Here is a 27524-nt window from a genome sequence, read left to right as displayed (position 1 = left end):
AAATAAATGTAATATGTGGCTACAAAGTATGTGCATTATTATGCATAGGAGAGAACTAAATGCCCAACCCACATATTTAGTCATACAAATTTATATTTATTAACGCTTAAATATATTCATATACAATGCTTACCAAGTAAGTTTGATTTGTGCAAAACATTTTGAATTAAGTACACTTAATAATGGCTAAATAATCGCCTCGTTGCATCGCATGATGCCTACATGACTATGACTATGTTGCACTAGATTTTAGTCTATTCCCAGGGCCCGCCCAAATCTTAGGTTTAGCAAATTCAACGCCTTCTGCTTCGCCAATGAAGTACACTCAGTAAAGCCAGTATTGAGCTTAACATGGCTTGTGGTGGGCTAATTGAAGCACCTGAGATGTGTCGCCCTGGAATTGAAAAAAGAAATGTTTATTATTATTATTTTTTGGAAAAGTCAAGTTATTGTTAATTAAGAAATTGATAATCCCAATAATTCTATCCAAGCTTTATACCCGTGTTGAGGAAAGTATAGCATAGAAGGAGTTTTCTTCAGCCCTGTAATCCTAATCAGTATCAACAACCGAATCGATATAGCGATGTCCGTCTGCTTCTATGAAAACTAGTTCCTTAGCTTAAAGCTATCCTCAAGATACTTTGCATAGTCATTTCGAACTATTGCATCAAGTACATATGTCGGAATTGGCTGGATGTCCATATCAATATACTATTGCTTATCTAAGGAAGGCTCGAAGTAGAAATGTGTTTGTGCTGTAAACACAACGAACTTAATCGAGAGCTTTGTTAGATTATCACTTTGACTTTTTAGCTCTACTTCCGTTCGTGATATAATTTAGTAGCCTGCAAAGAATAATATCACGTTGTAGAGTCACCTGGTTGGGTATCAATAAAATAATAATGTAAATATTGATCGACCACTGAAGTTTTCAGACGACAAGAAAACCTTTATATAAATCATTAGCTGTAAATGTGTAGCATTTTGAATTTCAATGCTAAATAGCTAGTTTATTTATTTGGCAGCTTTGCTCATATTTATGAGCATGCACCTTATTTATCCAAAGTGTGATGTTTATTCTTTTCACGAGAACTCATAGTAAACTTTGCGAAAAAACAATATACATAGCTGTTAATTATCCTTTAAATTTATAGTTGATGATGCCAAATGCTGCAAATGTTTTTATGATTTAAAGCAATTCGTATGATGACGCCTTTCTTGCCCACAAAACGCTGAGTTATTTCAATTAGCGCTATAAACTAAATCTAATTATCATGATTTGATTTTGTTGCGTTTGGAAATGATCATTTCTGCTGGCTTTCTTAGGTTTGTTTATGAAATTAGCACCGTTTTGTTGATCTTAAGATGGGTGTGTGTGTGTGTGTGTGTGTTTAGCATTGATTACAGTGTAGCACCTATATAAGTATTTTTTGATCATATATCCAAGGGGCTGGCTAAATAACAAATATTGCCTAAACTCATCCAAAAAAAATTCCAATCGCACTTACACTCGCTGACCAAAGCGGCTGCACAGCAGCATTCCTTGACCTCCTCGAAGAAGAAACATGAACCCACCGAAGGCTTGTAGACCTTTTCTCCCACATAACATATATGCGGCACATAGGGTAGGCCCTCTGTAAGTAAAAAGCAAAGCATTTATATTATGTATGAATAGTGTGAATAGTATATGCAAATCATTTAAGCACATGGCTATCTATAAACTGTTCATTAGGAAAACAATTAACCATATGGGATCCCTGCTGCAATTTTCAAGCTGTGCTAATTCCATATAAAGCTGGTCAAGATTTGCGCATATATGGAAATTTGTTCATACAACAACTAGTATTACGTTTTGTTATTAATGTTTTTAACTTTTACCATTCAAGGTAAAGTCCAAAAATTTCTATTAATTCCGTACGTTGCGCGTTTTTATGAATATGTAAAAGATTTCTGGGTTACAACTAAAATTGCAACAGTTTTTGATTCGTAAAATTAGGCAACAAGTTTGGTTGGCTCTAGCTGTGATAGTTTACCCAAATCTAGGGATTCCGAAACTGACATATGGACATAGACTTGATTTTATATGAACAGCTGTCGCTGTCAGTCATAACAATATTGGGTACAAACTGCGGCAAAGAAGGCATTTTCCCTGGACCCTGACAATGTGCTCCATATATATTTGTAATAAAACGTAAAGAGAGAGGGCACTTAATTTTATTTCGAATCGTTTTGGTTTTCAATATTTTTATGCTGCTTCTGGTTTAAGTAGAAACGGAAACCAATAAAATAGAATATGTTTATTAGGCGCAGCGCCAAAATCAACAAATTATTTGCCAAACAATACAAAACTGACCGAATGACTAAATATTGTTCTTCTGGGGGCCATGTCGAACACTGGAAATTGTTTACACATTTGTTTATAAAAACTAAATGTGTTGATTTTTATAAAGTTCCATTTACAAATTGGAATAATGGTCGAACTCATTGTTTCGCAGCTGCGTGTCACAAATATTTATCCAATTATGTAATTATTTTAAATTTTAATGCAAATCGACAATTTGCTGTTCGCAATTGTGCTATTAATCTTTTGAGACAGCTGACACGATGCGAGGACATGACAAAAATCAAATTTATGCAAATCGACAGATCGTAAAAAGTTAGAAAAAATCACATATAGAAATTTTATTGGTGCACATTAGATGATTATGATTGATGGCAGCAAAATTTGTGTAACCAAGTGCGATTTGATTTAATCTATATATAGATAACGTGGAAACTTTTCAACTAAGCCCAAATGGTAGTTATATAGGACGTATAATGTTTACAATTTTTTTTCAACATTTTTGTGGGATTAAATATAAAATCCCCAAGAGATTCATTCAACACATAGAGGCTTAAAGGCCTAGCCAAAAAAGTGACGAATTCAATCAACTGGCGTTACAAACGGTTGATAAAACATGGTCAAAAGTCGTTACGAGAGACACCGGTAGAAGCCCAAAACCACCCACAGCGTGATGAAAATAAAACGAAAGAGTTTTCATTGATAGAGAGCCCGCCTGCTATAGAGCAGGTGTTTGGCATTACGATTCTAGACACGTTCCCAATTGAATGCTTCGGCTGCTGTTGATGTTGATGTGGCTAAGGGCGTTGCATATTAAATAACAAAAACAGCCAAGTCAGTGGCAAAATATTTTAGTTCCATAAATAAATACATTTTATTAAGTGCGAAGACTGGAAACAGCCGATTTTGTTGTTGCCAAATGCGATTTATAGATTATGTTTCTCGATAAGCGAGAACAACTTTCGAGATGCCTGATAAGAAGACATTGAAGATGGACTGGAATCTGATTTTGGGTTAAAGTTCAGTCAATACTGCATATAAAGTGGAACGAGTATACGGCTAAGGCAATCTATATAAGTTATTGGTTTGTACCCAGCATTAACCCAGTAGATCGACAATTGCTGTTAACTTGTTAACTTGACAAGAATCGACTAATAGGTATATCTATAAGATTGTACTCTCTATATATAAAACGTCTTGAGCTCATCGATTGACTGACTAACTGATTGGTAATCAATGCACAGCGACATCGTTAGGGCTAGAAAGCCTCACGTGATAGAGGTGGACGCCAGGGCGGAATTTTCAGAAAGTATCGTAAGTGCGTGTTGTTGGCTTCATTTTAAAGATCTTTGTTCAATTTCATGTGAGGAGTATTCCACACTTTTCGGAGCATCCATCGCTTCTTGGCGGAAATGGCAGTTACAGTTTTGAGGGTGTGAAGTTTCGGGCTCAAATTCATTGCCAGGGATCTTTATGAAAAATCATTTAGGATGTGTGTTCACACGTTTCGCAGAGTCCAAGCATATTCTGTGAAAAATGTGATTTGAAAAGCTGTTGTGCGATGTTTTAGATTTTTGCCGATTTTTTAAATTCCACCCGCCGCTGTGGAAATTTGTTTTGTTTACCAACGGATCGGCTTCAAACACATTTTCAGAGAACGGGAACTGTTTGAAAAGTAATATTCATAGTTTGAAGCACAAAACTTGCCATGGAAAAAGCCCAGCACTACTAGCTAGTCTTCTAATATATTTATGAGGACCTTCCTAATGCTAACCTTCGGTATGTGGACTGCCTAGCCATTAGGCCATAAAAACGAGCCCAATTAGAAACTCAGAATGAGTCTATAAAAAAGAAAACGACTACAGAAATTTAAATTTAATGAGCGTATTTACTAGAACACACAGAACAATTTGAATGCGAGTGCATTTGGAAAAAATGCGAAACGGAAAATTGTGCACGCCTTGAAGAAAACCATTCAAGTGTAGAAAATACGAACGAAGTGCCGAACCCACAAAACGCCGACCAGCCGCCAATGCACATCAAAACAAACATAAAAAACTAACTAAAAAAAAAAGAGAATTATCAACTGACGCTTGGACACTTGGAATTTCAGTTTAGTTACAGTAAGACCACGTTAAAGTGGCAAAGGCGAAAACATTGAACAAAGTTTCCGGAATAACTTTTGAGAAAACGCAGACGTTTAGAAAATGTACCCAAATAATCGTGTAAAATTGAATATATAAATATCGAATAATACCAAATGGTTGCTATCACTATAGCGGGTAACCACTGTAGCCCTATGCAAATCAGTGCAATGGAGCGTAGCTGCGGTTAAGACATGTGGACCACAACTTTAACGGCTAACAACTTCCGCGATGGCCACGTGCTAATGAAGAGAGAGAGAGAGAGAGAGAGAGATGACGGGCGAGAAAGAGAGAGCGCACCACTGCACCCACAATTATGGGCTAGTTTAGTGGTTCGCTTAGCTTGCATCATTTTTGAGCTGCGCTCATTGCGTGCCTCTCGCTCATTAGCCAATGAAATTGTTGTTTTAACGTAATAGGCTAATGAAGCTTAAGTTAAGCTTTACTTAAGTGGGTTAGTGGCACTCGCCAGCGTTTTCATTTTCCATGTTATTCAAGAATTTTGAGATCTTTTGTTTACATGTGAGAATTTGCAGAGTGTACAGTCTTGTTTGTTATTGTTGAGGCGCCATGTGTGAATGTACCGGCAGCTCATAAATATCTTAATATCATTATTATCTGGCCGTCTACTCACCTTCTCTGTGCTGCAGCTCGCACCAGCAATGATCATTTAGGAACTGTGGACCCAAGCAATAATTAAGCACCGTCTGCGTGCACTTCATCGAGTTGCAAGCGTTTTGTGTGCCGCCATGAGCTACAAAAGGGAAACAGAGAGTTCGCTTAAAGAGAGTTAAGAGAGCGTAAGTTATTGGAAAACCATTTACGATACATCAGATCGCAGACATGATTCAAGGAAGAGATCACTCTCACTTCATGATCGGTGGGCAGAAGATTTTCTGGTCATGATCTGACAGATTGGATGTATCGTGAAAGGATTAGACAGAAGAGTTTTTGGCCTTACTCTCATTGAACTTGCGCAGCGCTTGAATAGCATCCTGCCGCGATACCTGATGATCGAATGTGAATTCCTCGTAGCTGTCGCTTATTGTTGGCTCCTTGGCCCTCAGATCTTCCTTATTGCAGAGTATGCAGGAGGTTTGCGGAGCGGCCAGTGTCGAGCTGAGGCAGAGCGTTAACAACAACAACAGACGCAGGAATGTGGAATTTTCCGTACAAATATTGGACACTAAAATGTGCCCAATATTTGCCTTTGTTTTATGCGATCTTTGGCAGGAACTACAGCGATCACTCGTATTACAATTACTTGTGCTCCACGCACTGCACTCAAAAGAATTTCCAGCAGTATTCCTCATTATGCATATTCCAGTTTTTACTATGCTATATTTTAGTCACATTAATTGGTTTTTTTCTGTATCGAAACTGTATGAGTTTTTGTTGTTTGTTCTCGTAACTTGATACGATCCGTAAGTCGTGCTAAGTGCTGGGCAGCATAGAGGACGGAGGGAGATGTCGTTTTAGTATATTCGAAATGCGGTCATATTGCATATAGAGTATTGAATGCGTATAAAGAATGCATTCTATATAAGATTTTCTGTGTATTTTCTTTACACTTTACAGCTGACTGATTTGTAAATATTTACTTGTTGAAGATGACAATCTCTTGGATAGTATTACTTAACGCTTAAATAATGCTAAGATATGGATTGATTTCATAAAACTATTCAAATTAAATAATATATATAATCATACATCAGTGAAATTATTATTATTATTATCACAACAAAAATCTGTGTCTATTTATCGTGTTCTCAGGTTGTGATAACAATTCTTTTGTTTATATTTATTCATAATTTCACATACATATTTGTTTAATATTATTATTTTTTAATTTGTCCACACGTTTTTTGTTTGTATTTCAATATCTTTTTAAATATTCTTACGTTTCAAAATTCAAATTTCCTCACTGTTTCAAATATTTGCTTCATTTGCAGTTATTTATTATTATTTTTTTTTTTATTTTTTATTTCCACATATCACATCAATTATTGTTACACATTTTTATCTTTCAGCTTTTTGGTTACGAATAAATTATTTGGAATTCTCATTTTGAATACAAATATTTTTGGTATTTGGCGCATAATTTATTATCCAGCCATTCGGCGACTCACTCAGCGCGTCCTCCATTCATAAATTAAAGTTACAACAAAAGCATTTTTTTACTTAAGAAAATCTAAGAAAACCATTTTCCGAAAACGCCAACAACAACTATCAGAGATAATGTGTAACGCAAATGCGCGCGTCGCGACGTTTTTTCGCATAAAGAAAACTACTTAAAGAAACGAGGAAAGCTTCGACGCGAACGTCCGTCTCGCTGCCCATGCAAATTCATTCTGAGCGATGCGCCGCAGCGTACCACGCGAACAGTCGACGCGGCGCAACGTAACGCAACGCGCGACGTTACGTAGCGTAACGTAGATAAAGCTAATGCTCTCGCCTCAAATGAACGCTAACGGCGCCCTTTAACTGTCAGATAATTCCCTTTAATTTTTACTATCATTAAATAAATATCTGAAGTGCATTTTTATTGCAATAACAGGCAAATAAAGATACGAGTTTTATAAGCAGGGATTGGCGGTCGAGCAAAAAATATATGAGTCCAATTTTCATACCATATTTTCTCAAGCAATAAAAAAATCTCAAAAAAAAAACCCCTTCAAATGCATTTAATAAAAATTATTCATCTGAAATCTGACTATATTGAACTTCTATGCGATTCTCATGAATCTTTTTTGCATGGATTCTTACTCTCTCTCTCTCTCTCTCTCTCTCTCTCTCTCTCTCTCTCTCTCTCTCTCTCTCTCTCTCTCTCTCTCTCTCTCTCTCTATCTCTCATTTTATTTTTCTCACTTACTCCTGCTCTTAATCTAACTTACCTCTGTTATCTTTCAGTGTGTGAATAATCGTGTGTGCGGAATTTCGGGTAAGTACATTTATATATATTTACCAATGTATATATTTATATATAAATAAAAATAAAGCACTTCTTTATGCTTGTTCAATTTTAAACTCTGTAATTCACATACAATTTACTCAGCCTGTTCACCCGCCTATCAACAGTCGTTTTATCAAATCATCCAAGAAGTCGGGCGGAAAAGCGATGCATGGTCCATTAATAAGATGGCACTTAATAATCTTTGGTAATTTGTTGAAAATGATGCAGAACACGCAGTACAACATTCCTCGCCTGCCTGCCGCCTGCCTGGGCAAATGACACACATTGAAATATTTTTATAATTTATGCTCACCTCGCAGCCCAGAGGCAAATCCCTTTAAATAGAGAGCTAGCTATACGGGGAAGGAGTAGTTTCTTAGACGCCTCATAATTTTTGTGTGTGTTCAAAAATAACATCAAATCCACATCAACGATGTGTTGAGGAAGTTCTTGATCTGTTCGAGGCGCCCATATGTGCTCGTCCCCCTTTTTTGTTTATATGTGAGCTGATGCTGCTGCTGCTGCTGCTGCTGCTGCTGCTGCTGCTGCTGCAACCTGTTAGACCAGCCCTCCGCGCCCCTCTGGGCCGCATCGTAAATCTTGACAGGTTTTTGTTTTGAAAGCGAAATTTTATGGATTCTACTTTCTAGTATTACACAAAGGCTATTAAATTTTTGCTTCTGGCCTACAAACTGTGGGCGGTTATTGTGTTCTTTTGCGGTTGTGCAGCCATGGCTCCAAAGTCTTTGGTTTACCGTCTAAAATAAAAGAATATCCGCCAAATGACGACATCAAGCGAAAATAACTTAATTTTACAAATGCAGGCAGCTCAATACAAAGGATATTGAGGCAAGGCAATCGCACAGACATTCGTGTCAAGGTGAAGGGAGAGTCATCAAATGTGGCCCTTGGTATGTCAAAGTGATGTTAAGTGCTTCCCGTGGGCGGAGGGGAGGAGGAGGTACAGCAAAAAAGGAAGGTGCAAACACCATTTAGTGAGGTAATGAGTAAATGGCCTCAAATGGTTGTCTAGCACGCTAAGTTGATTATATTTCGCAAATTTGCATACAAATATTAGCTTTGGTAATTGCTTTAGAAAAATAGTTCATAACGAAATATTATCGCAAATGTATTGTTTAATTTTGTGTAATATTTCTTATAGTTTTAACTTTATCACATATTTATGTGATGCATTTATGATCCTAATTTGAAGAACAGAATCAATGCGTGTTCTTAGAAAACGCCCAGAAAACGCGCGAGGTCTCCCTGCCTGGATAAGGATGGGCTTATTAATTATCACATATCACACATAATCTAGTTTTTATAAAATACTTATGTTTGTAAAACATTTCGATCTACGCATCTATCTATTATTATTTAAACAACAGCCTATATTTAAGATAATCGCATTGAAAACGCGCGCGAGTACCGCTTTTCGAAAAACGCACACAAATCGCGCGCGATTTGCATTGCAGCCGCGAGCACAGTTTGGGAAGGACTGGCACACAGCACCCATAGCAGCTGGCGCGTTTTGTATTGAATTTGGACGCGTCATGGCAACTTTGAAAACTAGACAAGACAGTAAAATTTATGATCATTTTCACACTGAACAATCAATCAGCAAATCGGCCTGGATCTAAAAAAAAGTATATCATAATGAAAACTATTTTTAATAGCCCACCGACTGGCGACTACATTAAAATGCTCTCAATGCGTGAATTTTTCAAATTGTTGCCTTGCTGCGGGGGATTTATCTCTGCTCATAGACTTGTATTTATTTTTTGGCTAGATTTTAATCATACGCCGGTCAAAGCACAAATTTGTCAATACTTAAAAAAGAGCACAGCATAATAGCAAAATAGATGGCGACAAATGATTTTCAGTTTTTTCAGCATTTGTTTTTTTTTTTGTTAACATTGTTACAAAACTAGCGACAGTTCAAGTTCGTTTGGCTTTTTATAATAATAGAGCAAAAAATGTGCATAAGTAGTTTTTTTGTGGCTGTTGTTGTTTTTGTTACCCCGCTTTTTAAATGTAATAAACAATTTTTCGTTTTTAGAGATTTGTTGTTGTTGTTGTTGTTTTCGAAGCGCAGTAAACGAGACTCGAAAGGCTACTGAAAGCGTGACGCAAACGGCGACGTTGCGGCGCCGACAGCTTGCGGCTATGGCAACAACTCCACACATCCTTTGTCCCTTGACACATACTTTGCACCCTCCAAGCCCAAAAAGCAACCCCTGGAGCTGGCTTGCTTGCAGCTGGCAATGCCCTTGCCGAGCTAAAAAGAGCGCGTCAGACAAAGAGTAGACAGACAAAGCAGAGTAAGAGAAAGGAGCGAGAAAGAGAGAGAGAGAGAGAGCGAGTGGGAGAGTGGGAGCGAGCGCCTGTGTAATTTAATATAGCTATCATAAGCAACAGGCTACCCACATCAAACCCAAACAAACCTGCGCAACGGCGCAAAAAACCTTCGCCAAGGACAACAGAGTCACAGATATTAAAAGCATCAACTTTGTTTAGGATGAGGCAAGCCGCGGTATGAGAAACGTCTGAGCGCAAATATAAGAAATATAATATACAAATAGCGGGAGCAAGACAAAGAAAATTTGATTAACGGCAGCTTGTGCCAGGTGTTAAAGCGTCTCGAGAAATGCCAGGTGGAATTTAAATAATATTGTAAGCAGCTGAGATACTTTATCTTTGAATTGGTTTACGGAAATTTAGTAAGCAATTCCTAATTTATATCCACTTGAACGAGTTGAAGATTGCTTTCTTTAATTCCAGATTGGTTTTTTTATTATTTAATCAATTTTAATCGGATATCAATTAGACTTCGATTATCCGGAAAATACGTCTTCAATGATTTCTTAAAGATCCTAAAAAACAAGAAATAATACCATAGCCCGAAGTAATGCTGAAAACCTTAATCTACAGAAATCTTTCCATCTAGCCATTTTCTTGCTGTTTTTAGCTAGTTCTTTTAGCTTATTTTTCCCTCACATATGACACCATCATGCGACACACTTGGGATAGGGCAGTTTTGTCTGCCTGCACCTTCTTCTTCTTCTACATCACTTGAGAAATGGTGCACTCGCATTGTGCCAGGTGTTTGGCAATCTGAAGTTGTATCTGCTCGTCAATCTTTTAGCCCCTGCTCATAAATATCGCCTTTGTCTCGCACCATTTAAATCGATTTATATACCATACAGTATAAAAAAAAACCAAATACACACGGCGTATGAGCAACGCATGAACTCAGGCGGCTAAGCATTAATCGAGCCAGTCGATTGGGCACACAAGTGGCCATTGGCATAAAGCCAATTCGATGCTTGACATTTATTATGATTGGCTTATTAGGGCGCATCCGCAGCGACAGTCGGGCAATGGATAGGGAGGGGGGCGTGCGAAGGTTACAGGGTATCTACGAGCAGCGCTTGTCGCATTGATGGCACATGCCAAAAGGGCCATTAACAAACGGCTTGGGCATAAAAACGACGGCAGCAAAAGAGCAAAAATAAATTTATTTTTCTAATCTTTATTCGAAAATAGAAACAGAAATAGTACATTTCAACAGTAATTAAATGGATATTACGCTGCATTTAAAGTTTGATAAGGTGCTTATAAATTATTTATAATAATGTTAATCATAATTTTTTCAAGAAAAATGAAAGCCCTGAAAGGCCCAAGGGAGTGTCATTGATAAGCCCTACCATTACCAATATAAAAGTTGCTTTAACAAATGCTCAAACTTGGATTTTTCAAATTTTTTATTCCAGATAATTGTAATTCCATTTAAAATGAGTAAAATCCTTAAGCTTGCAATCAGAAATGTAAAAATATATCAAAAATTCTTGTTAGCTATTGAAAATCTGTTGTAAACTTTGATATACTTTTGAATAAACTTAGGAAATAAGTACTTATAATAACTGAAGAGGAACTGCAAAGTCAGTACGTAAAGTCGCAGTATTCATGAACAAACAGTTTCGGGGGCTCGCAACAGAATCCAGTTGAATGCGACCTCTGGCAACGAGCGCGTGTCGCACGAACTTAACAAACCTGTAGAGCTTATGAATATTTAAGCGCCAGCCGGCAAATTGTTATAAAAAGCCGAAAAACAACTTGATATCATAAACATTTTGGTTGGCCTGCATAATGAGCCGAGCTGTGTGGTGTAAGGAAAGCGCATTTAATAGAGCAAACCACTTTATAGATATGCTATGGATAGTTGCCAGGCAGAATAAATAAATAAATAACAGTATTTGCTGTAAACGTGTGATAAACAAATGACATGCAGTTTTTGATAACAGGTAGCAGCACCTGTTCCAGTAAACAGATTCTGCAATTCCTATTGAAATATGCGAATATCAAAAAGACTAACAATAACAACAAACAAACAGATTCTTAATATACAGATTCTTATATAGAATACACGTAAACAAAATACTAGTTTGACATATATTCAAATGAGCTGTTAGTAGTACAGGATTTTCATCTGATCAACAGATCTGTTGGCTGGGGCCTATATAAGGCCACATTTCAGCATGGCTTAGCCATAGTTCATTTGTTAAGATCGCTTAAAAGATCGGCGGATCGTTGCTGTGAATTCGTGAAAGATACTTGAATACCGCGTGTGAGGAAGAGTTTTGCATAAATTGAGTCTGAGTGATAATGGTAATAAATATTTCATTTTGTTAAGTGTTGATATAAAATCCAACAGTTTCTAAAATAAAACAAAAAAGTGTGTTAAAGGATTAAAAAATATATAGATATGTATTATAACACTGAAAGAAAGTGAAGATCGCCAGAAAAACATATTACACAAAAATTAAATGTCAATAAATGAATGCTGGAAATTCTAATCTCAAGAGGGAGGATAGAGAAGTGTTTACTCTCTGATTAAAAATTGATGTTTTTATACTTATAAAACTGAACTAACTTCTGCCTTTTCTTTAATGCTTCACCATAGACAAGCTATATTGACAAAGGAACCAAAGTGAGTACACATATCAATAAGCCCGAGAAAAGAAAATTAACTTGATATATTTACAGCCTGAAGCCGGAAAATTCTTAAGCTTTGATCATCTAACGTTTTACGTTGGCAACGCCAAGCAGGCGGCCAGTTATTATACGACCCGTCTGGGATTCGAACCACTTGGCTATCAGGGATTGGAGACGGGCGAGCGACGCTATGCGAAGCATGCTGTGCGCCAGAACAAGATTGTCTTTGTGTTTGTATCCGCGTACACGCCGGATGACAAAGAGCACGGCCTGCACTTGATGCAGCATGGCGATGGTGTCAAGGATGTGGCCTTCGAAGTGGAGGATTTGAACGCAATATTTAACTTGGCAGTAGCCCGAGGTGCTGAGGTTGTGCGCGATATCTGGGAGGAGAGCGATACTGATGGCTTTGTGAGATTTGCCACCATTAAGACGGTATTTATTAAGTTTTTAGTTTTAAGTTAATGCATTTAACACATATAATTACATATATTTTTCCAATTTGTTTTTCAGTACGGCGACACGACGCACACTTTTGTGGAGCGCAATGGCTATGCGGGCGACTTTTTGCCTGGTTTTCGACGCGGTGTTAAGGATGTGCTACTGGAGCATCTGCCGCCCACAAAGTTGAACTTCATAGATCATGTGGTCGGCAATCAGCCGGATTTGCAAATGGAGAGCGTGGCCGCTTGGTATGAGCGCATTTTGCAATTCCATCGTTTCTGGTCCGTGGATGATTCCCAGATACACACGGAATATTCGGCGTTGCGCTCCATTGTAATGGCCAACTATGAGGAGACGGTCAAGATGCCCATCAATGAGCCAGCCAATGGCAAAAAGAAGTCACAGATCCAGGAATATGTTGACTACTATGGCGGAGCTGGTGTGCAGCACATAGCTCTCAATACGGATGATATTATTGGTGCTGTGAGCAACTTGCGGGCCCGCGGTACGGAGTTCTTGACCATACCCTCGTCGTACTACGATATACTGCAGGAGCAGCTATCCCATAGTCGCACCAAAATCAAGGAGGACATGGAAATATTAAAGAAACTGAACATTTTGGTGGATTTCGATGAAAATGGTTATTTACTGCAGATCTTTACGAAGAACTGCCAGGACAGGCCTACGCTCTTCCTTGAGGTCATTCAGCGTTACAATCATAACGTAAGCTGGATACTATTTTCTTAAATAAGATCTTTTTCTAATTTGTATTTATGTTTATAGGGTTTTGGCGCTGGCAACTTCAAGTCTCTCTTTACAGCTATTGAGATCGAACAAGCCAAACGTGGCAATTTGTAATTAACAATTTAAAGGCAATGATATGAATATTTTATTATAAGGCATTTGCAACAATTATGTGGATGGGCTCTTACAATTAAATCAAGTCTTATAAGTTTGCTATTTCTTCCGCTGATTAACAAATCGACGATCAACGTGAACTTCGTTACGTGGATCATCGTCCGAAAATGAAATCATGTGCGGATTCCAAAAGCCAGCAGGCGTGTTGTTCTCCTGTTCGCGATCGTGTCTGCAATTACTCAGATATCTGCGTATCTTTTCATCATTCAAATTTGTGCCCATAAACTTGATGAACTGTCAAAATATATAAAAACATTTTTAGGTATTGAACTTAAGAAAAAGTTATGATATTTTACCTTCTCACAACGTGGACATGCAATATTGTAGCGTTCTTTTACACTCATTTCGGGTTCTTGTTTGACCAGAATAGGACGCGGAAAGATTTCCTCCTCCTCATCTTCCTCCTCTTCCTGGTCTTCTATATCAAAATCTTGTGGCAGTTTGGTTGACTCATTACCTACATCATTTTGCAGCTCTGTAAGCGGCTCATGTTTTATACTTATGGGCTTCGAGCTATTTTTTACTTTGGCTGCCTCTATTTTACGCTTTTCGATTAGCTTTGCTTCAAATTCCTGCAGCCTTGTCATTGAGACTTTGTCATCCTCTTTAATGGCCTCCTCCATGAAGTCCATTGTGTTCAAAGTATCCGCTTCATTTATGCTATCGTCAATAAAGACAATATCCTGTGTGGCAGGTGTGAGCAACACTACGCTGGACGTATCCGAAGCGCCGCTCAAGGGAGGCAGAGCGAGATCTGAAGGTGGTTGAGGTGCTGACGGATCTGGGCACAGATCAAAGATCGACTCGTCGTCATCCATGTCAAAAAGGAGCTTGTTATTGCTGTTGGGTTTCGTTTCGCTTTTTGCGATGGTTTTGATGTCTAAGGCGCTGCTGTTGTCGGCTCTGCAAACTTATATAAGGTTATTTTTGTTTTAATAGAACCTTAACTCTTAACCCAGTCGGCTACCCACCTCTGTAAAAGCGAACGTGACTGTTTGGCATGCTTCAGCGAGGTATACAAATTGGGGCTGGATTCAATAACATCTTTATCGCAGGCCGAACTGTTCGCCTTGCTGCCATCAAAATGCAGGCGCGTTTGCTTCAGTCTGGGTGAATCGCCGCGCAATGTCAGCGACATTTTTGTCTTGCTCAATGGCAACTTGTCCTTGGGTACTTTGCCTAGCCAGGGGCAATTGGTATCGGCGGTTGTTGTTGTGCTTGTCGGCTGCTCATTTTCGCAGTTCCGTGTGTTAAGCTTGCGACGTGTGCTCCAGGGCTTGTAGGGACTGATTGCAGGCTCCGTTTCTGTTATGATTTCTTCCTCTTCATCATCTGGTTGCAGTGCTATGTTCATGTTCAGCGAGTCCTGACTCTCAGGTATCATGGGAGAGGCATCCACCAGTGCGCTGCTGTAGCGTGACATTTGTTTTTTCGCCTTTTTGGGCGACAGTCTGCGACGCTTGGGGCTTGACTTGACTCTGGGCTCCTGCCCTTGCCGCAGCATTTCGAGGGCTTTGTGCAGTTTTTCGTTTCGTTGATTTAACAGGCTAATACTATTTGCCTTTTCCACACACAGGCCCTGCAGCACTATAGGAAAATTGGCATTATCTATGGCTAGCTTAGAGCTATAATAAGAAACCGGCTTACGCAAAAAATGTTGTTTTATGGTGTCCAGCGCCTTTAAAAAGCATTTTGTTGTTTGCTCACTATTGCCTTGACACGTGGCACAATTCATATTGGCAGTAATTTATTATTTATATTTATTATCTCAATTTTTTATTTATATTTTGTGTACAAATTCAGCGGTACTAGGGTTGGAAGACAGATTTATGTTAGCGAGTTTTCGTACACTGTGTGGCAACGCTGGTAACCAGTGTTTGTTAAGAGCAGAGCGACAGTGCTGATAATCGACTGAGTGTAATTTATATGTTCTCGTGTTGATTTTTATTTAAAATATTTAATTTAAAAAATCAATCATCCGATGGCGCATTTGCGTGAGAGCTCAGAGAAGGCCTTAAAATTATTACGTACCTTGCCGCGCGTACAAATTGGCAACCTGCGACCGAATCCCAACTCGAAACAGAACGTAAGTGATCAAGTGGCCGGTTGAATAACAACATTGAAGGACAGTTTGGGATTCTGACTACAAGCTTGATGATTTTTCAGGACAAACGCGGACGTGCCCAGCATGGTGGCGATAAACACGGTGCCGGCAACAAGGGCTCAGGCCAGCGGCAAAATTTCATGCGACTGGGTTACGAAACAGGCAACCAGCCCTTCTATTTACGCTTTCCCTACGAGCCCTACTACAAGGGCCATCACATGCGTCGTCAATATCCAGCCATTTCGATGCTAAAGCTGCAGGTGTTAATTGACACCAACCGGATTGATATTAGCCAACCAATTGACATCGCCACCCTTTGTAATTCTGGCCTATTGTCGCTGAAGCCGGCGGAACTTCAGTATGGATTTCAGCTGACGGACGATGGATTGGACAATTTCAAGGCGAAGATTAACATTGAGGTGCAGCATGCAAGCGAGGCTGTCATAGCAGCTGTGGAGCGCAATGGTGGGGTCATCCGTACTGCTTACTACGATCCGCGCAGTCTTCACATTCTGGCCAATCCGAAAAAATGGTTTGAGAAGGGCTTGCCCATACCACAACGCATGCTGCCGCCACAGGATGCTGTTGAGTACTACACAGATGCCAAGAATCGCGGATATTTGGCCAATCCCGAGGAGATCAGTAAGGAACGACTGGTGCTGGCACAAAAATACGGCTACGAGCTGCCGCGCATAGAGGACGATGTTAATTATGAAATGCTCACGGCAGCCAAGGATCCACGCCAACTGTTTCACGGCCTGGAGCCAGGATGGCTCGTTAATTTGGTAGACAAAACAATAGTCAAGCTAAAGGCAACATAGGCATTGCATTTTTTTGTTTGTTACTACGCTTTATTAAATAGAGAATGTATTGTAAAACGGTAGCTTGGACTACGGTTACACTGAATATTAGTACACAAATTTATATGCTAATTGTCTTTTATATAAACACCTGCTTGGCCGACAGATTCTCCATAAAGGGCTTGACCACAGCGCTAGTGGCAAAGCAAAAAATCAGGCCAAAGGTTATTGAAATGGGCAGGGCTGGCAGTGCCTTGCGCCAAACGGCCAAGAGCAGTAGCGTCAGGCAAAGGCCAATCAATATGGCCACAAAGCAGGCAATTGTTGTTGTCCAGTCGCCATAGCTGGAGGCCTTGCCCACCAGCACGGAATAGAAAATGAAATCGCCCAGACCAAGCTTGATACCACCTACAAATCAAAAATCAAATAAGTACCATGTATTGGTATAAAACTATTTTTACTACATTTACTTACGTTCTTCTGGCAATTCCGGCTGAGGTTGATCAGGTGCTGTGACCGTACGATATTCATTGGAGAGGCGTCCATTTCCGTTCTGAGTGCTTTGTACCTCAATTTGTCGGCGAGCCACGCGGTCATTGAGATTGGCAGACCATTCTTGTGTAAAACCAGCGGCCTCTTCTTTAAAATAGAACACGAATGTTTTTATTCTAAATTTCTTAAAAAAGTTGAGACTGATTACTAAAAGCATCTTTTAACCAATTAAGCAACAAAAACAGAAGGCCAACAAGCTTGCGCTAGAAATTGCGCCTAAGGCAGGAAGCCACTTATTAAAATAAAACTTGGGCAACTGAATTACGTTAATATTCAATTCAAGCTTAGGCGCAATTTAAAGTTCACTACACATTAAACGAGTTCTGAGTACAGACGCTCAACTAAGCTTTTAAGATTAAGAACAAATCATAAAAAATAAATGCATATGTACCGTTTCCGTGCAAATTTCTTTTAAATGTCACAAGTGGCATACCTTCAGCAGCCGCCTGAGTTTCCTGCTGACGCTGATGGGCGCGCGAATTACCTGGACGTGCAGTGCTATCACCTGTAGCTGGCTCTGGCGATGCCAACGAGTTTTGTGTGGTGCGCGTTGTTGTTGTCGAGTTACTATATGACGGCGAGGATGTGGCTGTTGGCAGTGGCTGTTCCGGCGTATAATGTGTACCCATGTAGGTGTAAATAACCGTGGCTACAGGGAAATTGGCTGGTAAAACAGTGATTGGCAACAACCATACAAAAGTAGCGGACTTACAGGAGTATATTAAAGCAGGAAAGATTTGCTCGTTGCGCTCCTGTGCGGTTTCTACCAATATGCGCAACGGTCCTCGAGGCGACAGTACGGCTATGAGATCTGGAATTGAGATAAAGTTAATAACTAGGTAGGGATTCGTTAAAAATGAACCGTACCCCATATGGAGATAGCTGCCAGCACAGCCCAGGCCGTCCATTCGGGTAGATATTTAATAAACACCAGGGCCATCAAAGCAGCTACAAATATTAGATAACCCTGCTGCAAACGCAGTGGACCATGCCAATGTATTGACATCATGCCAGCCACGCCAAAGTTCCACATGATCAGTACTGCCGTGGGATAGTCCATAGGAATGTTGTATGCACGTAGCAGCTCCTCCAAGTATAAGTACGTGAAAATGAATAGGAGCATAAACGAGGACAGTATCAGCCAGCCGTGTATGACGCGGTAGCAGCGTTTCTTGTACAAAACAATCAGCAGAATGGTCATTACAACAACCACGCTCATGAGGATCAAGGAGTTAGCTAATGCATTCCATAACTTGACACTCGGTTCCGGCGATAGCTCGTGAAACGGCGTGTAAAGCCTGTCAAATGAAAAGTTAAGTTATAAATATTGATTTCTTAATTATATATGTTAGTATTGCGAACCACTTACAGATATACATCTGTGCTGTTGTAAAAGCTAATCGAGTTAATGGTAGCCACAACGACCAGCATGCACAGCGAAACGGGCACAAATAGTTTGATGACATGTTGTGCACCGTATTTAAGACCCTGCTCTTCTTCGAGCTCCTGTTGTGACAGTCCAGGACCGCCATCAGCGCCGCCCCCGCTTAATCTAGGAGGCTGAGAGTTAGTTCCGCGTACAACAACGTAGGGCACGGCTAGCACAGGCTGCAAAACACAAATTTCAGCTATGCAATGAACGCAGAACATCTAAGTATGCCTACCCCGTCAGTATGATCTGCATTATTCCTTTCCAGCTGCTCATTGGAACCATAATTGCTGATTTTCTTTTTTTGTTGCCGCCTTGGAGGACGTTCCAAACGCTCTGCTGCGCCGCTCTGGCTGCCATCAACGTCTGCCGCCGCCGCCGCCGACGACGACGATGGGACGTCGTGCTCGTCCATGAGCGGTGTGCGTTCGTTAGCCGCCGCCTCCTCAGCGTTTGAAGACGCCCACTTCGATGCCGTAGTTGGAGGACGTTACTTTAAAGGTTCGCAATATGGAGACCGTAAGTATGATGATTGAATGGTTGAATGAGTTTAAATAATTTATGTGTGCACTACATACAATTACTGGAGTGAAATGGTTAATGTTTGCCAGCAAAAAAAATACTTTCTTTTGTTTTCGAACGACTCATAGGCAGTTAGAGATGGGCAGTCTACATGGCTACAAAAAAGTATCGAATGTATGAGTACATCACGAAACAGAAAAAATGCTTATGCTAAAAAACAAATATTATTAAATATATATTGCAAAAATGTACATAATGACAAACAAACTTTCCGGGTCTTCTCTAGACATTTACTTTTATCATCTATTGACGTCACAAATTTCGATAAGTAAAATGTTCGCATACTCTTTCTATCGATTGCTAACAGAAGAGCAATCGATAGCTATTATTCTTATTAGCATTCTGTATGCAGCTGTTGAACAAGTTAAGTGTTAAAATAAAAAACGAAAAAAGCGAATAATTCATTATTTCACAAAAAAGTGCTGATATTAACATTTTAAATGTTGCCCCAATTTAAAGTAGCATAACGGGGCTAATCCAATCCACTGCACTCACAGTTCGTCTCAAAATATGATTACAACTTGAACGCTGCATTTTCTACCGGCCTTTTGTCGATTTATTGTTGCACTTGGAGAACTTAATGCACAGCAAACGTGTGACGAATTGATATACAGATAACATTTATTGTGTACATTGTGGAAATTATTAACGCAAATGCTTAAATGTTCAGTTGAAGTTAATGAAAAGAACCAAACTGCCAAAGTGTGAATCAAAAATGAAATTTGAATGCTTGTTGCTGTTGTCGTGGCTGTGGGCGGCAACTGGTGACGATGTCACGATCTTTGCCAACAGTCGTTCCCGCCGTGCTTCCATTGACATGGATGCCAATAAGGCTGCTGCTGCTGCCACGCAGTTGCACAGCATCATTGATCTGGCGGACTGCCAGGATCTGCACAAATATTGCACGCACCAGAAGACAAGCGACAATTTGGCCATGCTTGAGTGCGCATTGAGTTTCAGTTCCAGCCAACTGGAGGCGCTGCCGGAGCCATGTCAGCATGCACTGTGGCTGCAGCAACGTCAGCTGCAGCTAAACTCTTGGGTGGAGCACACCTTGCTGCCCAGCTATTGTGCCGAGGAGCAGAGCAAGTTGTTAAGCTGCCTAAACTCGGTCGATCTGTGGGCCTGCCTGGAGGATAAACGTCAGGAACTGCCACAGAGCAACACCTGCCAGCAGCAACTGCGCCGCGCACACACGGCCCTGGGTGAGGACTATGCCAACATTGGTGACTTCTATGCAGCTTGCGGCTCTCTGGTTGAGCAGCATAAATGTGGACGCATGAATGTGGAGCACTTGCCAGCGCTGCTCTCCCAGCTGGGCACTGCCCAATGCCTGGTGGCGCATGCGAGTCAGGCAACGCCCATGGACCTCACCTGCAAAGTGGCTATAAATGCCATTGAGCAGCAACGTGGCATGATGGAGCTGTTTCGGGTTTGTTCCGGGGACCTGACGGCGCTCTGCCCACAAGTGAGTCTGAAAAACAACCCTTGAATTGGACTAATCCCATATTCCATTTTCTAGGAACGTGCCGGTACACCAAGTGCGTTAAAATGTCTGGTGCGTCACAAGAACGATCCATCACTGAGCAGCCACTGTGTGGGGCAGATATCGTTGCGTGATCAGCAAATGGGACGTGATTATCGTGTGTCACATGGCCTAGCCAAGGCTTGCAAGGATGAAATCAAGCTGCATCATTGCCGACGCGGCGTTTCCGAGGACAAGCAGGTGCGACTGGCTCAAATCTTGCTTTGCCTGGAGTCTGTGGCGAAGAACGGCACCAAAGTGGCACCCGAGTGCCTTGTAGAGCTGAATGACCATCGGCGCATGTTGATGACCGACTATCAGCTATCGCCGGAGCTACTCAGCGACTGCGCTGACGACATACCCAAATTCTGTCCGGACGAGCACAAATCGCAACTGGTCAACGGCCTCTCCAGCTCTGGCGGCGAGATCATACACTGTCTGATGTATCATGTGCGTGCGCGGCGGCCACAGCGACGTGTCACATCTCAGTGTCAGCGTGGACTTGAGGCGCTTATCAAGGTGAGCGATGCGGGCGAAGATTGGCGCGTTGATCCCGTACTAAGAAGAGCCTGCAAGAAAGTTGTGGATGTCGCCTGCAAGGATGTTGAGGGCGGTGAAGCGCGTGTCATGAGCTGCCTAATGGAGCGCATAGGCACGCCCGTTATGCGGCCTGAATGTGAGCAGGCGCTGCTTATCATTGAGTATTTTGTGGCGCGCGACTTCAAGCTGGATCCGCAGCTCTACAAGCACTGTCGCGACGATGCCGTCAAGTACTGTCGTGCTAAGCGCCAATGGGACGATATACAGGATGTCCAAATGGATCCCGAACGAGGCCCCATGATACTGCCCTGCCTGCATCGCATGGCCTATAGCGAGGATGAGCATCAGACGTTGCGCAAGGACTGCTTTCGGGAGGTCAAGCGTGTGATGCGGCAGCGCGCCATTTCCGTGGATCTTATACCCGAGGTGGAGGATTATTGCCTCTCCGATTTGTCGCAATACTGCGGCGAGCTCACCGAAAAGGGAACCGAAATGGAGTGCCTGCAGAACATGCTTGAGAAACTGCAGCCCGAATGTAAAACGGTTGTGACCAAATACACAGAAGAGGAGGCAGCCCACGTCGAACTGAATCCAGTTATTATGGCTGCTTGTTCGGAAGCAATGCAAAAACATTGTTCGGAAATACTTAATACCGGCAAGGATAATGGTAAGTTTTTCTTTCTAGTAGCTGCTCCATACCTCATGTTCTTTTGTAACTTTTCTTTATAGGCAACATGATGGACTGCCTGATCTCGCACAAAAACGATGCCGATTTAAACAAAGGCTGTCGCGCCGCCATTGAGCACTTTCAGATTATCTCACTAAAGAGCTATCATTTCACCACCAAGTTCAAGGAGGCGTGCCGTCGACATGTGGTGCGCTTCTGCGGAGCAAGCGCCACCAAAAATGAGGTGGTTGCCTGCCTTAGTGAAGTCATTCGCAACGATACCATACGTTTGCAGCGCCATCAGATACCCAAAGATTGTCGGCAACAAGTCAAGTCGCAGCTGTATCAGCAGCGCGAAAGTATTGTGCTAGATCCCAAGCTGGGCAATGCCTGCAAGAATGAATTAAAGGAGTTCTGTTCAGATCAGAAGGGTCCCGGTCAGGTGAATAAAAATGCAAGTCATTCGAGTCATTTTAATTCTAAAACACCACCCTACACACGCAAACTAAAACCTTCTAGTTTGTTTGGAGCATATTAATTAATCATATTATTCCGCAGGCCTTGGAATGTCTGATTCAAAAAACCTCAAACCTGGGTAAGGCCTGCCATCATGCGATATTTATGATCAAGCGCTCGGAGCTGGGTGACAGTGGCACGGACTACACACTGATCAACACCTGCAAGGACATGGTCTACAAATTCTGCCCCAACACAGAATCTGTGCAGCTATTGGACTGCCTCAAGACCTACAAGGATGATCCCAACTTTGACCAGCGCTGCCACTTGGTAGTCGTCAATCGAATGATCGAACAAAATACGGACTTTCGTTTCAATCCCACGCTACAGATGGCCTGTGGCAAGAACATTGATCGCTACTGCTCCAATATTGTGGCCACAGCACAGCCAAATGAGGAACTTAATGGCAAGGTGAGCGTTAACCAGTTTTACTTAGGTAAAAACAAGTTCACATCATGTTAAAGAGTACATAATCCCAATATTCGTTTGTTATCACAGCTGCTATGAGGCATAGGCAAGTGAATTAGTAAATTCTGGGAAAATTATGAAAATCTAAAAGGGTGCCTAATTAAGCTTCTAAATCTAGTAGTTGTGAAGGAAAGTTAAGATTAGATTCGATTAGATTATACGGGAAAGACATGTTCGTCTATCTGTCTAGCTGTCTTTATACTATATATGAACTTGTTATAAGTATATTCACGCTATTAAAGTGATACAAATTCACTTGTCATATTTAAAAGTTCTACTATGGCTGATTAAATGCCCCAAGACGAAGTATGTGTGTTAAATGCTCACATAACAGCTCGCCACTTACATTTACAGCTAGATAACATAGCATACAAATGCTAATAACAGCTTTTTAACATAGTATTAGTTTTACAGGTACTGTAAATGTTATTAAGAGTTATCACAACTATTTCATAATATCTTAACATATCAATGTATGTTAATGATAAATGAGAAACGAAGCTTGGAACCTTTTGTATTTTAGAACGAAGTCCGTTACGGGTTAATTTTTTTTATTATTCAAGCTATATTCAACTCTAATATATTTTTTATCTAAATAATATTCTACAAATGTACTATAATATAAAGCCCCTTTTACCATGCACCTTGACAACATTTTAAAACTCCACATTTGTGCGCTGTAAACGTCCATTATCTGGATCATCAATCGTGGCTGTCAGCGTCTTCAGCAAATCGTCATCTTCGGTTATGTGTAGTCCCAGGCGATTATAGGGTCCACTGGGGCTAGTTAAAGCGTTCAGATTCTTGGGCACTCCGCTGATGGCAAACGATGTCCACAATTCGACCATGTTCTGAGCCATCAACGTGTCCTGCTCCTGCAGCGGATGCGTGGCAAACAGATAAATATTATCGTCCGAATGATGCGCTCCACCATTAAACGGATAATGCGAGTTGCCAAACTCGTAGCCGAAGCGCGTATGCTGACCCTCGTACTCGAAGCTGTAGACATACACAGGAGCAGCTGGCTGACGTGTATGCAGCTTGGTGGCCAGGCTGATGACCGGCGACTTCATGGCAATTATCGATGTGAGCTGTGTAGAAGAGTAGGGATAAAAAGTCGGAGGCCCAATATTAATACCCAATAACTCACGTCAAAATAGGCGGGCAAAGCGTCTCTGTGGGCGTGACTTTCTAACAGCTGCGGCGTATAGAGCAGACGATAAAGCAAATTATCTGCCAAGCCCGTTCCGTCTTTGGCCATGTCGACTATGGCTTGCGAGAACTGACGCACGCTCAGAGCGCTGATATTCGAGATCTTGGCTGTAACTTCATCGTAAAACGCTGTAAATGAAAAGCTTATGGAGTTAACTGAAGGATTCGTTCACGAAGATTGGCCGGCCACTCACAGGCGAGCACGAAGGAGCCATCGTGTCGTGTGAAGCCCGTCATGAGCGGCACAGCACGCTGATAGTCCTTGAGCAGCTCCTCTGGGTTGTTTGGCAAAATGCCTTGCAGATCTCCTACAATAGGTGAGAAACTCTCCGTTTTGGTGGCCTGCAACAGCTCCACAACGGAAGCCGCACGCACGCAGCGTAACAGCTGCTCCTGCTCGTCGCATCGTTGGCAGCCCAATGCGGTGCAAATTCGCTGAGCCTGTCCAGCTGGATCTTTAGTAATCGCCCAGGTGGCGAATATCGAGCCGGACTGCACAATTGCACGTTGAAAATGCTTGACAGAGGTGCGTGGACTCAGGAGCAAGGCACTGGTCACGCCCGCCCCAGCACTCTGACCGAATATGGTCACCTGACTGGGATCGCCGCCGAACTTGTGAATATGTTGCTGCACCCACTCTAATGCCAATAGTATATCGCCAATGGGCGCATTGCCAGGCAGCTCCTCGGTGTATGTTGACAGCCAGCCCAAGGCGCCGACGCGATAATGTGGCACCACCAAGACGATATCACGTTCCAGCAAATAGTTTGGCGGATGATCCTGCGAGGAGCCATTGTAATAGCCGCCGCCATAAACATAAAACATCACTGGCTGACGAGCCGTTAGCTGTCAAGAAAATAATATGTGTGTGTATAAAATATAAATCGCCTTTCTATGCGATTTTCAAAAGTTATCAAATGAGGCAGGATTAATGCATATCTGCCATGATAGACATATATCTAATTTATGATAATTGAGGTCGTATAGTTACATTAATTAATAATTAACCTCCGTGCTCAATATTCTCAAACGGTTTTCGCACAAGTTTGTAATAGCTCATATTAAGAAATGAACAATGCTTGGTGATTCCCTAAACAGCTGCTTTAGATAGTCACACGTCTTTGTTTTACCTTTTATTGTATTTTTAGTCTGTTTTTGCAACCAATTTAAAGTCATATTAATTTATGACGTTACACATGCTTGCGGGCTATTAATTTATTTGTTCAAGCTGTAATTATGCATGCTTCTCATGGGGAATATATTTGTATTGATATATCCTTTTAAAATAATCATTAATAATAATATATCTGTAGCATTCAAATCAGTACAACTTGACATAAACAAGGCAATGTTTTAACTAAATTAATTATGCAAATACTGTTTTGCCTTAAAGTCGAAACATCAAACTTTGATAACACTTACATTCTTTGTGTAGACGCATAGATTTAGGCAATCCTCTAGCTGAGCCTCCGGCGTCTGAGCATCCAAATTAGTTATCACCGGACAGCGTTGTCCAAAGTCCAAGGCATCGTGTGTCTCAGTCCAGGGCGAGCGAGCAACAGGTGGCTGTGTTGTTTTACAGGGAGAGGTGCAAATTTATATGATTTTAATGAACGTCATAAAGGTCGTTTATCAGCTCTTATTAAGTGGTTCAGTATCACTTGACGCTGAAGTATTGGACTCTCAACCCACACGAAAACGCAGATCTCCGATGGGCGCTTCGGCAAAGGGTATACCACGAAATTGCACAAAACTTTGACCCGTCCAGGTCGTCTGTCCGAAATTGCCACGGACGGCGCCCTGTCCATCAGCAAGGTCCACTGTCACCGTTGACATTGGCACAGCTGCATCCGCCAAAGCGTTCATTGAGACCAGCAACCAGCCGGCGAGGCCAGCGAACAGCAGGCCGCAAAGAGCTAACATCACGTATACGACACGTCTACGCATCGGACTGAACTGACTGTAAACAGCGGACGATCCAACACGCTTGTCAATTGCGATCGTTTCTGACGTTTCGTTATCGCCGCGAACGCGTCTCTCAACTGAGCTCACGAGCAAATTCCATTTGAAATTCGGAAAATTGTGAAAATCAGTTACCGCAGCCAATCAAAATTATTCAAAGTTGTGGCCTGATGGAACTAGGAATTAAAATTCAACAACGAGAAATTAATTCTTAAACGTTTTGTTTACTCTCGTTTAAATAGGTTATTAAGTGTTTAAAGGACAAATTCAGGCAATCGAAATTGGATAGGCCATGCGCTCAGGAGATGATCAAAATACTGCAGGAGCAGGCATTAAACTATAAGTTGAATCCTGTGCTCCAGCACTTTTGCAAATCTGAGATACAGGAACTGTGCAACGCGGATATGGAAGCAGATGAGCATGGCCAGGTGGAGGAATGCCTAAAGGCCGCTTTTCTGCGCAAGCAACTCATCAATCGCGAGTGCCAACTGGAAGTGGCCACCCTGATAGCCGAGGCCAAGGCGGATATACACGTTGATCCCATATTGGAATCGTCATGCACTGTAGATCTACTGCGTTACTGCAGCAAAGTCATCAGCGGCGACGGACGTAGTAAGTGGAGTAAAAACATTTACAAATCTTCATATTAAATATGTGTTTTATTGTCTATGTCTAGAACTGAGTTGCCTACGCACACTATTGCGCGAGACGCCGAACTCCCTGGAGCTGGATTGTCGTGAGAAGCTGGAAAGGCGCATCGAAATGTTTCGCAATGCGGACGATGCGCTAGCCCAGCCACCGGAGGACATGCAGCAGCTGGTGCAACAGGTGGTTACGTCGCCGGCACGAAAGTTCTTCCTTGTGATATTAATGAGCGCCACGGGCTTGGTCTTTCTGACGGGCATCTTCCTTGGACGCGCCACCAAACGTGCAATGGGCTTAAAGAATAAATAATGTGAATCGACTGTAGTTAATAATTATATGATGCTAGCTGATATGTAGTATCGTAAAATGTGTGTAGGTTAAAGATGTGCGCTTCCCTCGTTTACCCGCGCCTTAAGTTTTCCATTTTGGACCTCTTCCCACTGCAATCAGCTATTTTTTGAGAGCAATTTGTGGCCTAATCGTTTGTAAGACCAAAAAAGTGTAATTCATTTCACAGAAAACTTAAGTAAATAAGTAATTTGTACGTTTTATTTAATTGTGTTATCTTATTATTTGTAAAATTAATCGTATTTTTAAAAATCAAATGAAAGAAAAATACTATAATTTTAAACTCGCGCACTCTAGTTGAACTTATCGTGGGTCGCAGTATCGATTATTTTTATTTAATAATCGATGTATAAGTACAACTTGCAATAGTAGGTATTTT

General features: G+C 41.3%; 7 protein-coding genes across 14 annotated transcripts; 3 read left to right on the top strand and 4 right to left on the bottom strand.

The window, feature by feature from the left end:
* Nucleotides 1–100: 100 nt before the first annotated feature.
* On the bottom strand, nucleotides 101–6812 carry LOC115770166. 3 transcript variants are annotated; one of them, XM_030715327.1, is made up of 5 exons: nucleotides 6667–6812; nucleotides 5447–5926; nucleotides 5120–5239; nucleotides 1509–1634; nucleotides 101–394 (listed from the first exon to the last, which is right to left on the bottom strand). In XM_030715327.1, exons 2-5 carry the CDS (start codon nucleotides 5796–5798, stop codon nucleotides 294–296), a joined length of 699 nt encoding a protein of 232 aa, XP_030571187.1. In that variant the 5' UTR covers nucleotides 5799–5926; nucleotides 6667–6812; the 3' UTR covers nucleotides 101–293. The 3 variants fall into 3 exon arrangements, with proteins under 3 accessions (XP_030571187.1, XP_030571186.1, XP_030571184.1); XM_030715326.1 differs by lacking the exon at nucleotides 6667–6812 and adding an exon at nucleotides 6387–6419; XM_030715324.1 differs by lacking the exon at nucleotides 6667–6812 and having other exon boundaries at nucleotides 5447–6163.
* Nucleotides 6813–11998: 5186 nt separating this feature from the next.
* On the top strand, nucleotides 11999–13836 carry LOC115770221 (4-hydroxyphenylpyruvate dioxygenase). The gene is made up of 5 exons (XM_030715421.1): nucleotides 11999–12106; nucleotides 12402–12428; nucleotides 12485–12868; nucleotides 12947–13600; nucleotides 13661–13836. The coding sequence occupies exons 1-5, from the start codon at nucleotides 12104–12106 to the stop codon at nucleotides 13733–13735; spliced, it is 1143 nt and encodes a 380-aa protein (XP_030571281.1). The 5' UTR covers nucleotides 11999–12103; the 3' UTR covers nucleotides 13736–13836.
* Nucleotides 13813–15611, bottom strand: LOC115770220. 2 transcript variants are annotated; one of them, XM_030715419.1, is made up of 4 exons: nucleotides 15443–15611; nucleotides 14767–15382; nucleotides 14092–14698; nucleotides 13813–14029 (listed from the first exon to the last, which is right to left on the bottom strand). In XM_030715419.1, the coding sequence occupies exons 1-4, from the start codon at nucleotides 15528–15530 to the stop codon at nucleotides 13835–13837; spliced, it is 1506 nt and encodes a 501-aa protein (XP_030571279.1). In that variant the 5' UTR covers nucleotides 15531–15611; the 3' UTR covers nucleotides 13813–13834. The 2 variants fall into 2 exon arrangements, with proteins under 2 accessions (XP_030571279.1, XP_030571280.1); XM_030715420.1 differs by lacking the exon at nucleotides 15443–15611 and having other exon boundaries at nucleotides 14092–14705; nucleotides 14767–14878.
* An 86-nt stretch (nucleotides 15612–15697) lies between these two features.
* LOC115770222 (39S ribosomal protein L15, mitochondrial) lies at nucleotides 15698–16777 on the top strand. The gene is made up of 2 exons (XM_030715423.1): nucleotides 15698–15881; nucleotides 15962–16777. The coding sequence occupies exons 1-2, from the start codon at nucleotides 15777–15779 to the stop codon at nucleotides 16718–16720; spliced, it is 864 nt and encodes a 287-aa protein (XP_030571283.1). The 5' UTR covers nucleotides 15698–15776; the 3' UTR covers nucleotides 16721–16777.
* Nucleotides 16741–19356, bottom strand: LOC115770218 (presenilin homolog). 4 transcript variants are annotated; one of them, XM_030715416.1, is made up of 8 exons: nucleotides 19259–19356; nucleotides 18916–19173; nucleotides 18621–18859; nucleotides 18119–18549; nucleotides 17964–18062; nucleotides 17643–17900; nucleotides 17174–17335; nucleotides 16741–17107 (listed from the first exon to the last, which is right to left on the bottom strand). In XM_030715416.1, the coding sequence occupies exons 2-8, from the start codon at nucleotides 19093–19095 to the stop codon at nucleotides 16839–16841; spliced, it is 1638 nt and encodes a 545-aa protein (XP_030571276.1). In that variant the 5' UTR covers nucleotides 19096–19173; nucleotides 19259–19356; the 3' UTR covers nucleotides 16741–16838. The 4 variants fall into 4 exon arrangements, with proteins under 4 accessions (XP_030571276.1, XP_030571275.1, XP_030571277.1 ...); XM_030715415.1 differs by having other exon boundaries at nucleotides 16742–17107; nucleotides 17174–17338; XM_030715417.1 differs by having other exon boundaries at nucleotides 16742–17107; nucleotides 17174–17338; nucleotides 17685–17900.
* A 280-nt stretch (nucleotides 19357–19636) lies between these two features.
* Nucleotides 19637–27353, top strand: LOC115770216 (Golgi apparatus protein 1). 2 transcript variants are annotated; one of them, XM_030715413.1, is made up of 6 exons: nucleotides 19637–20730; nucleotides 20785–21994; nucleotides 22057–22436; nucleotides 22553–22921; nucleotides 26395–26764; nucleotides 26829–27106. In XM_030715413.1, the coding sequence occupies exons 1-6, from the start codon at nucleotides 19942–19944 to the stop codon at nucleotides 27104–27106; spliced, it is 3396 nt and encodes a 1131-aa protein (XP_030571273.1). In that variant the 5' UTR covers nucleotides 19637–19941. The 2 variants fall into 2 exon arrangements, with proteins under 2 accessions (XP_030571273.1, XP_030571272.1); XM_030715412.1 differs by having other exon boundaries at nucleotides 19638–20730; nucleotides 22057–22448; nucleotides 26829–27353.
* Nucleotides 22938–26354, bottom strand: LOC115770217 (acetylcholinesterase). The gene is made up of 5 exons (XM_030715414.1): nucleotides 25883–26354; nucleotides 25613–25756; nucleotides 24385–25036; nucleotides 24129–24319; nucleotides 22938–24069 (listed from the first exon to the last, which is right to left on the bottom strand). The coding sequence occupies exons 1-5, from the start codon at nucleotides 26135–26137 to the stop codon at nucleotides 23635–23637; spliced, it is 1677 nt and encodes a 558-aa protein (XP_030571274.1). The 5' UTR covers nucleotides 26138–26354; the 3' UTR covers nucleotides 22938–23634.
* Nucleotides 27354–27524: the final 171 nt, after the last annotated feature.

The sequence above is a fragment of the Drosophila novamexicana genome, unplaced genomic scaffold (assembly GCF_003285875.2).
Source record: "Drosophila novamexicana strain 15010-1031.04,08,12 unplaced genomic scaffold, DnovRS2.1 tig00004555-arrow-pilon, whole genome shotgun sequence".
NCBI classification, from domain to species: Eukaryota; Metazoa; Arthropoda; class Insecta; order Diptera; family Drosophilidae; genus Drosophila; species Drosophila novamexicana.
Note: the sequence above shows the minus strand (reverse complement) of the source record. Positions and strands in the feature narration are given on the sequence as shown.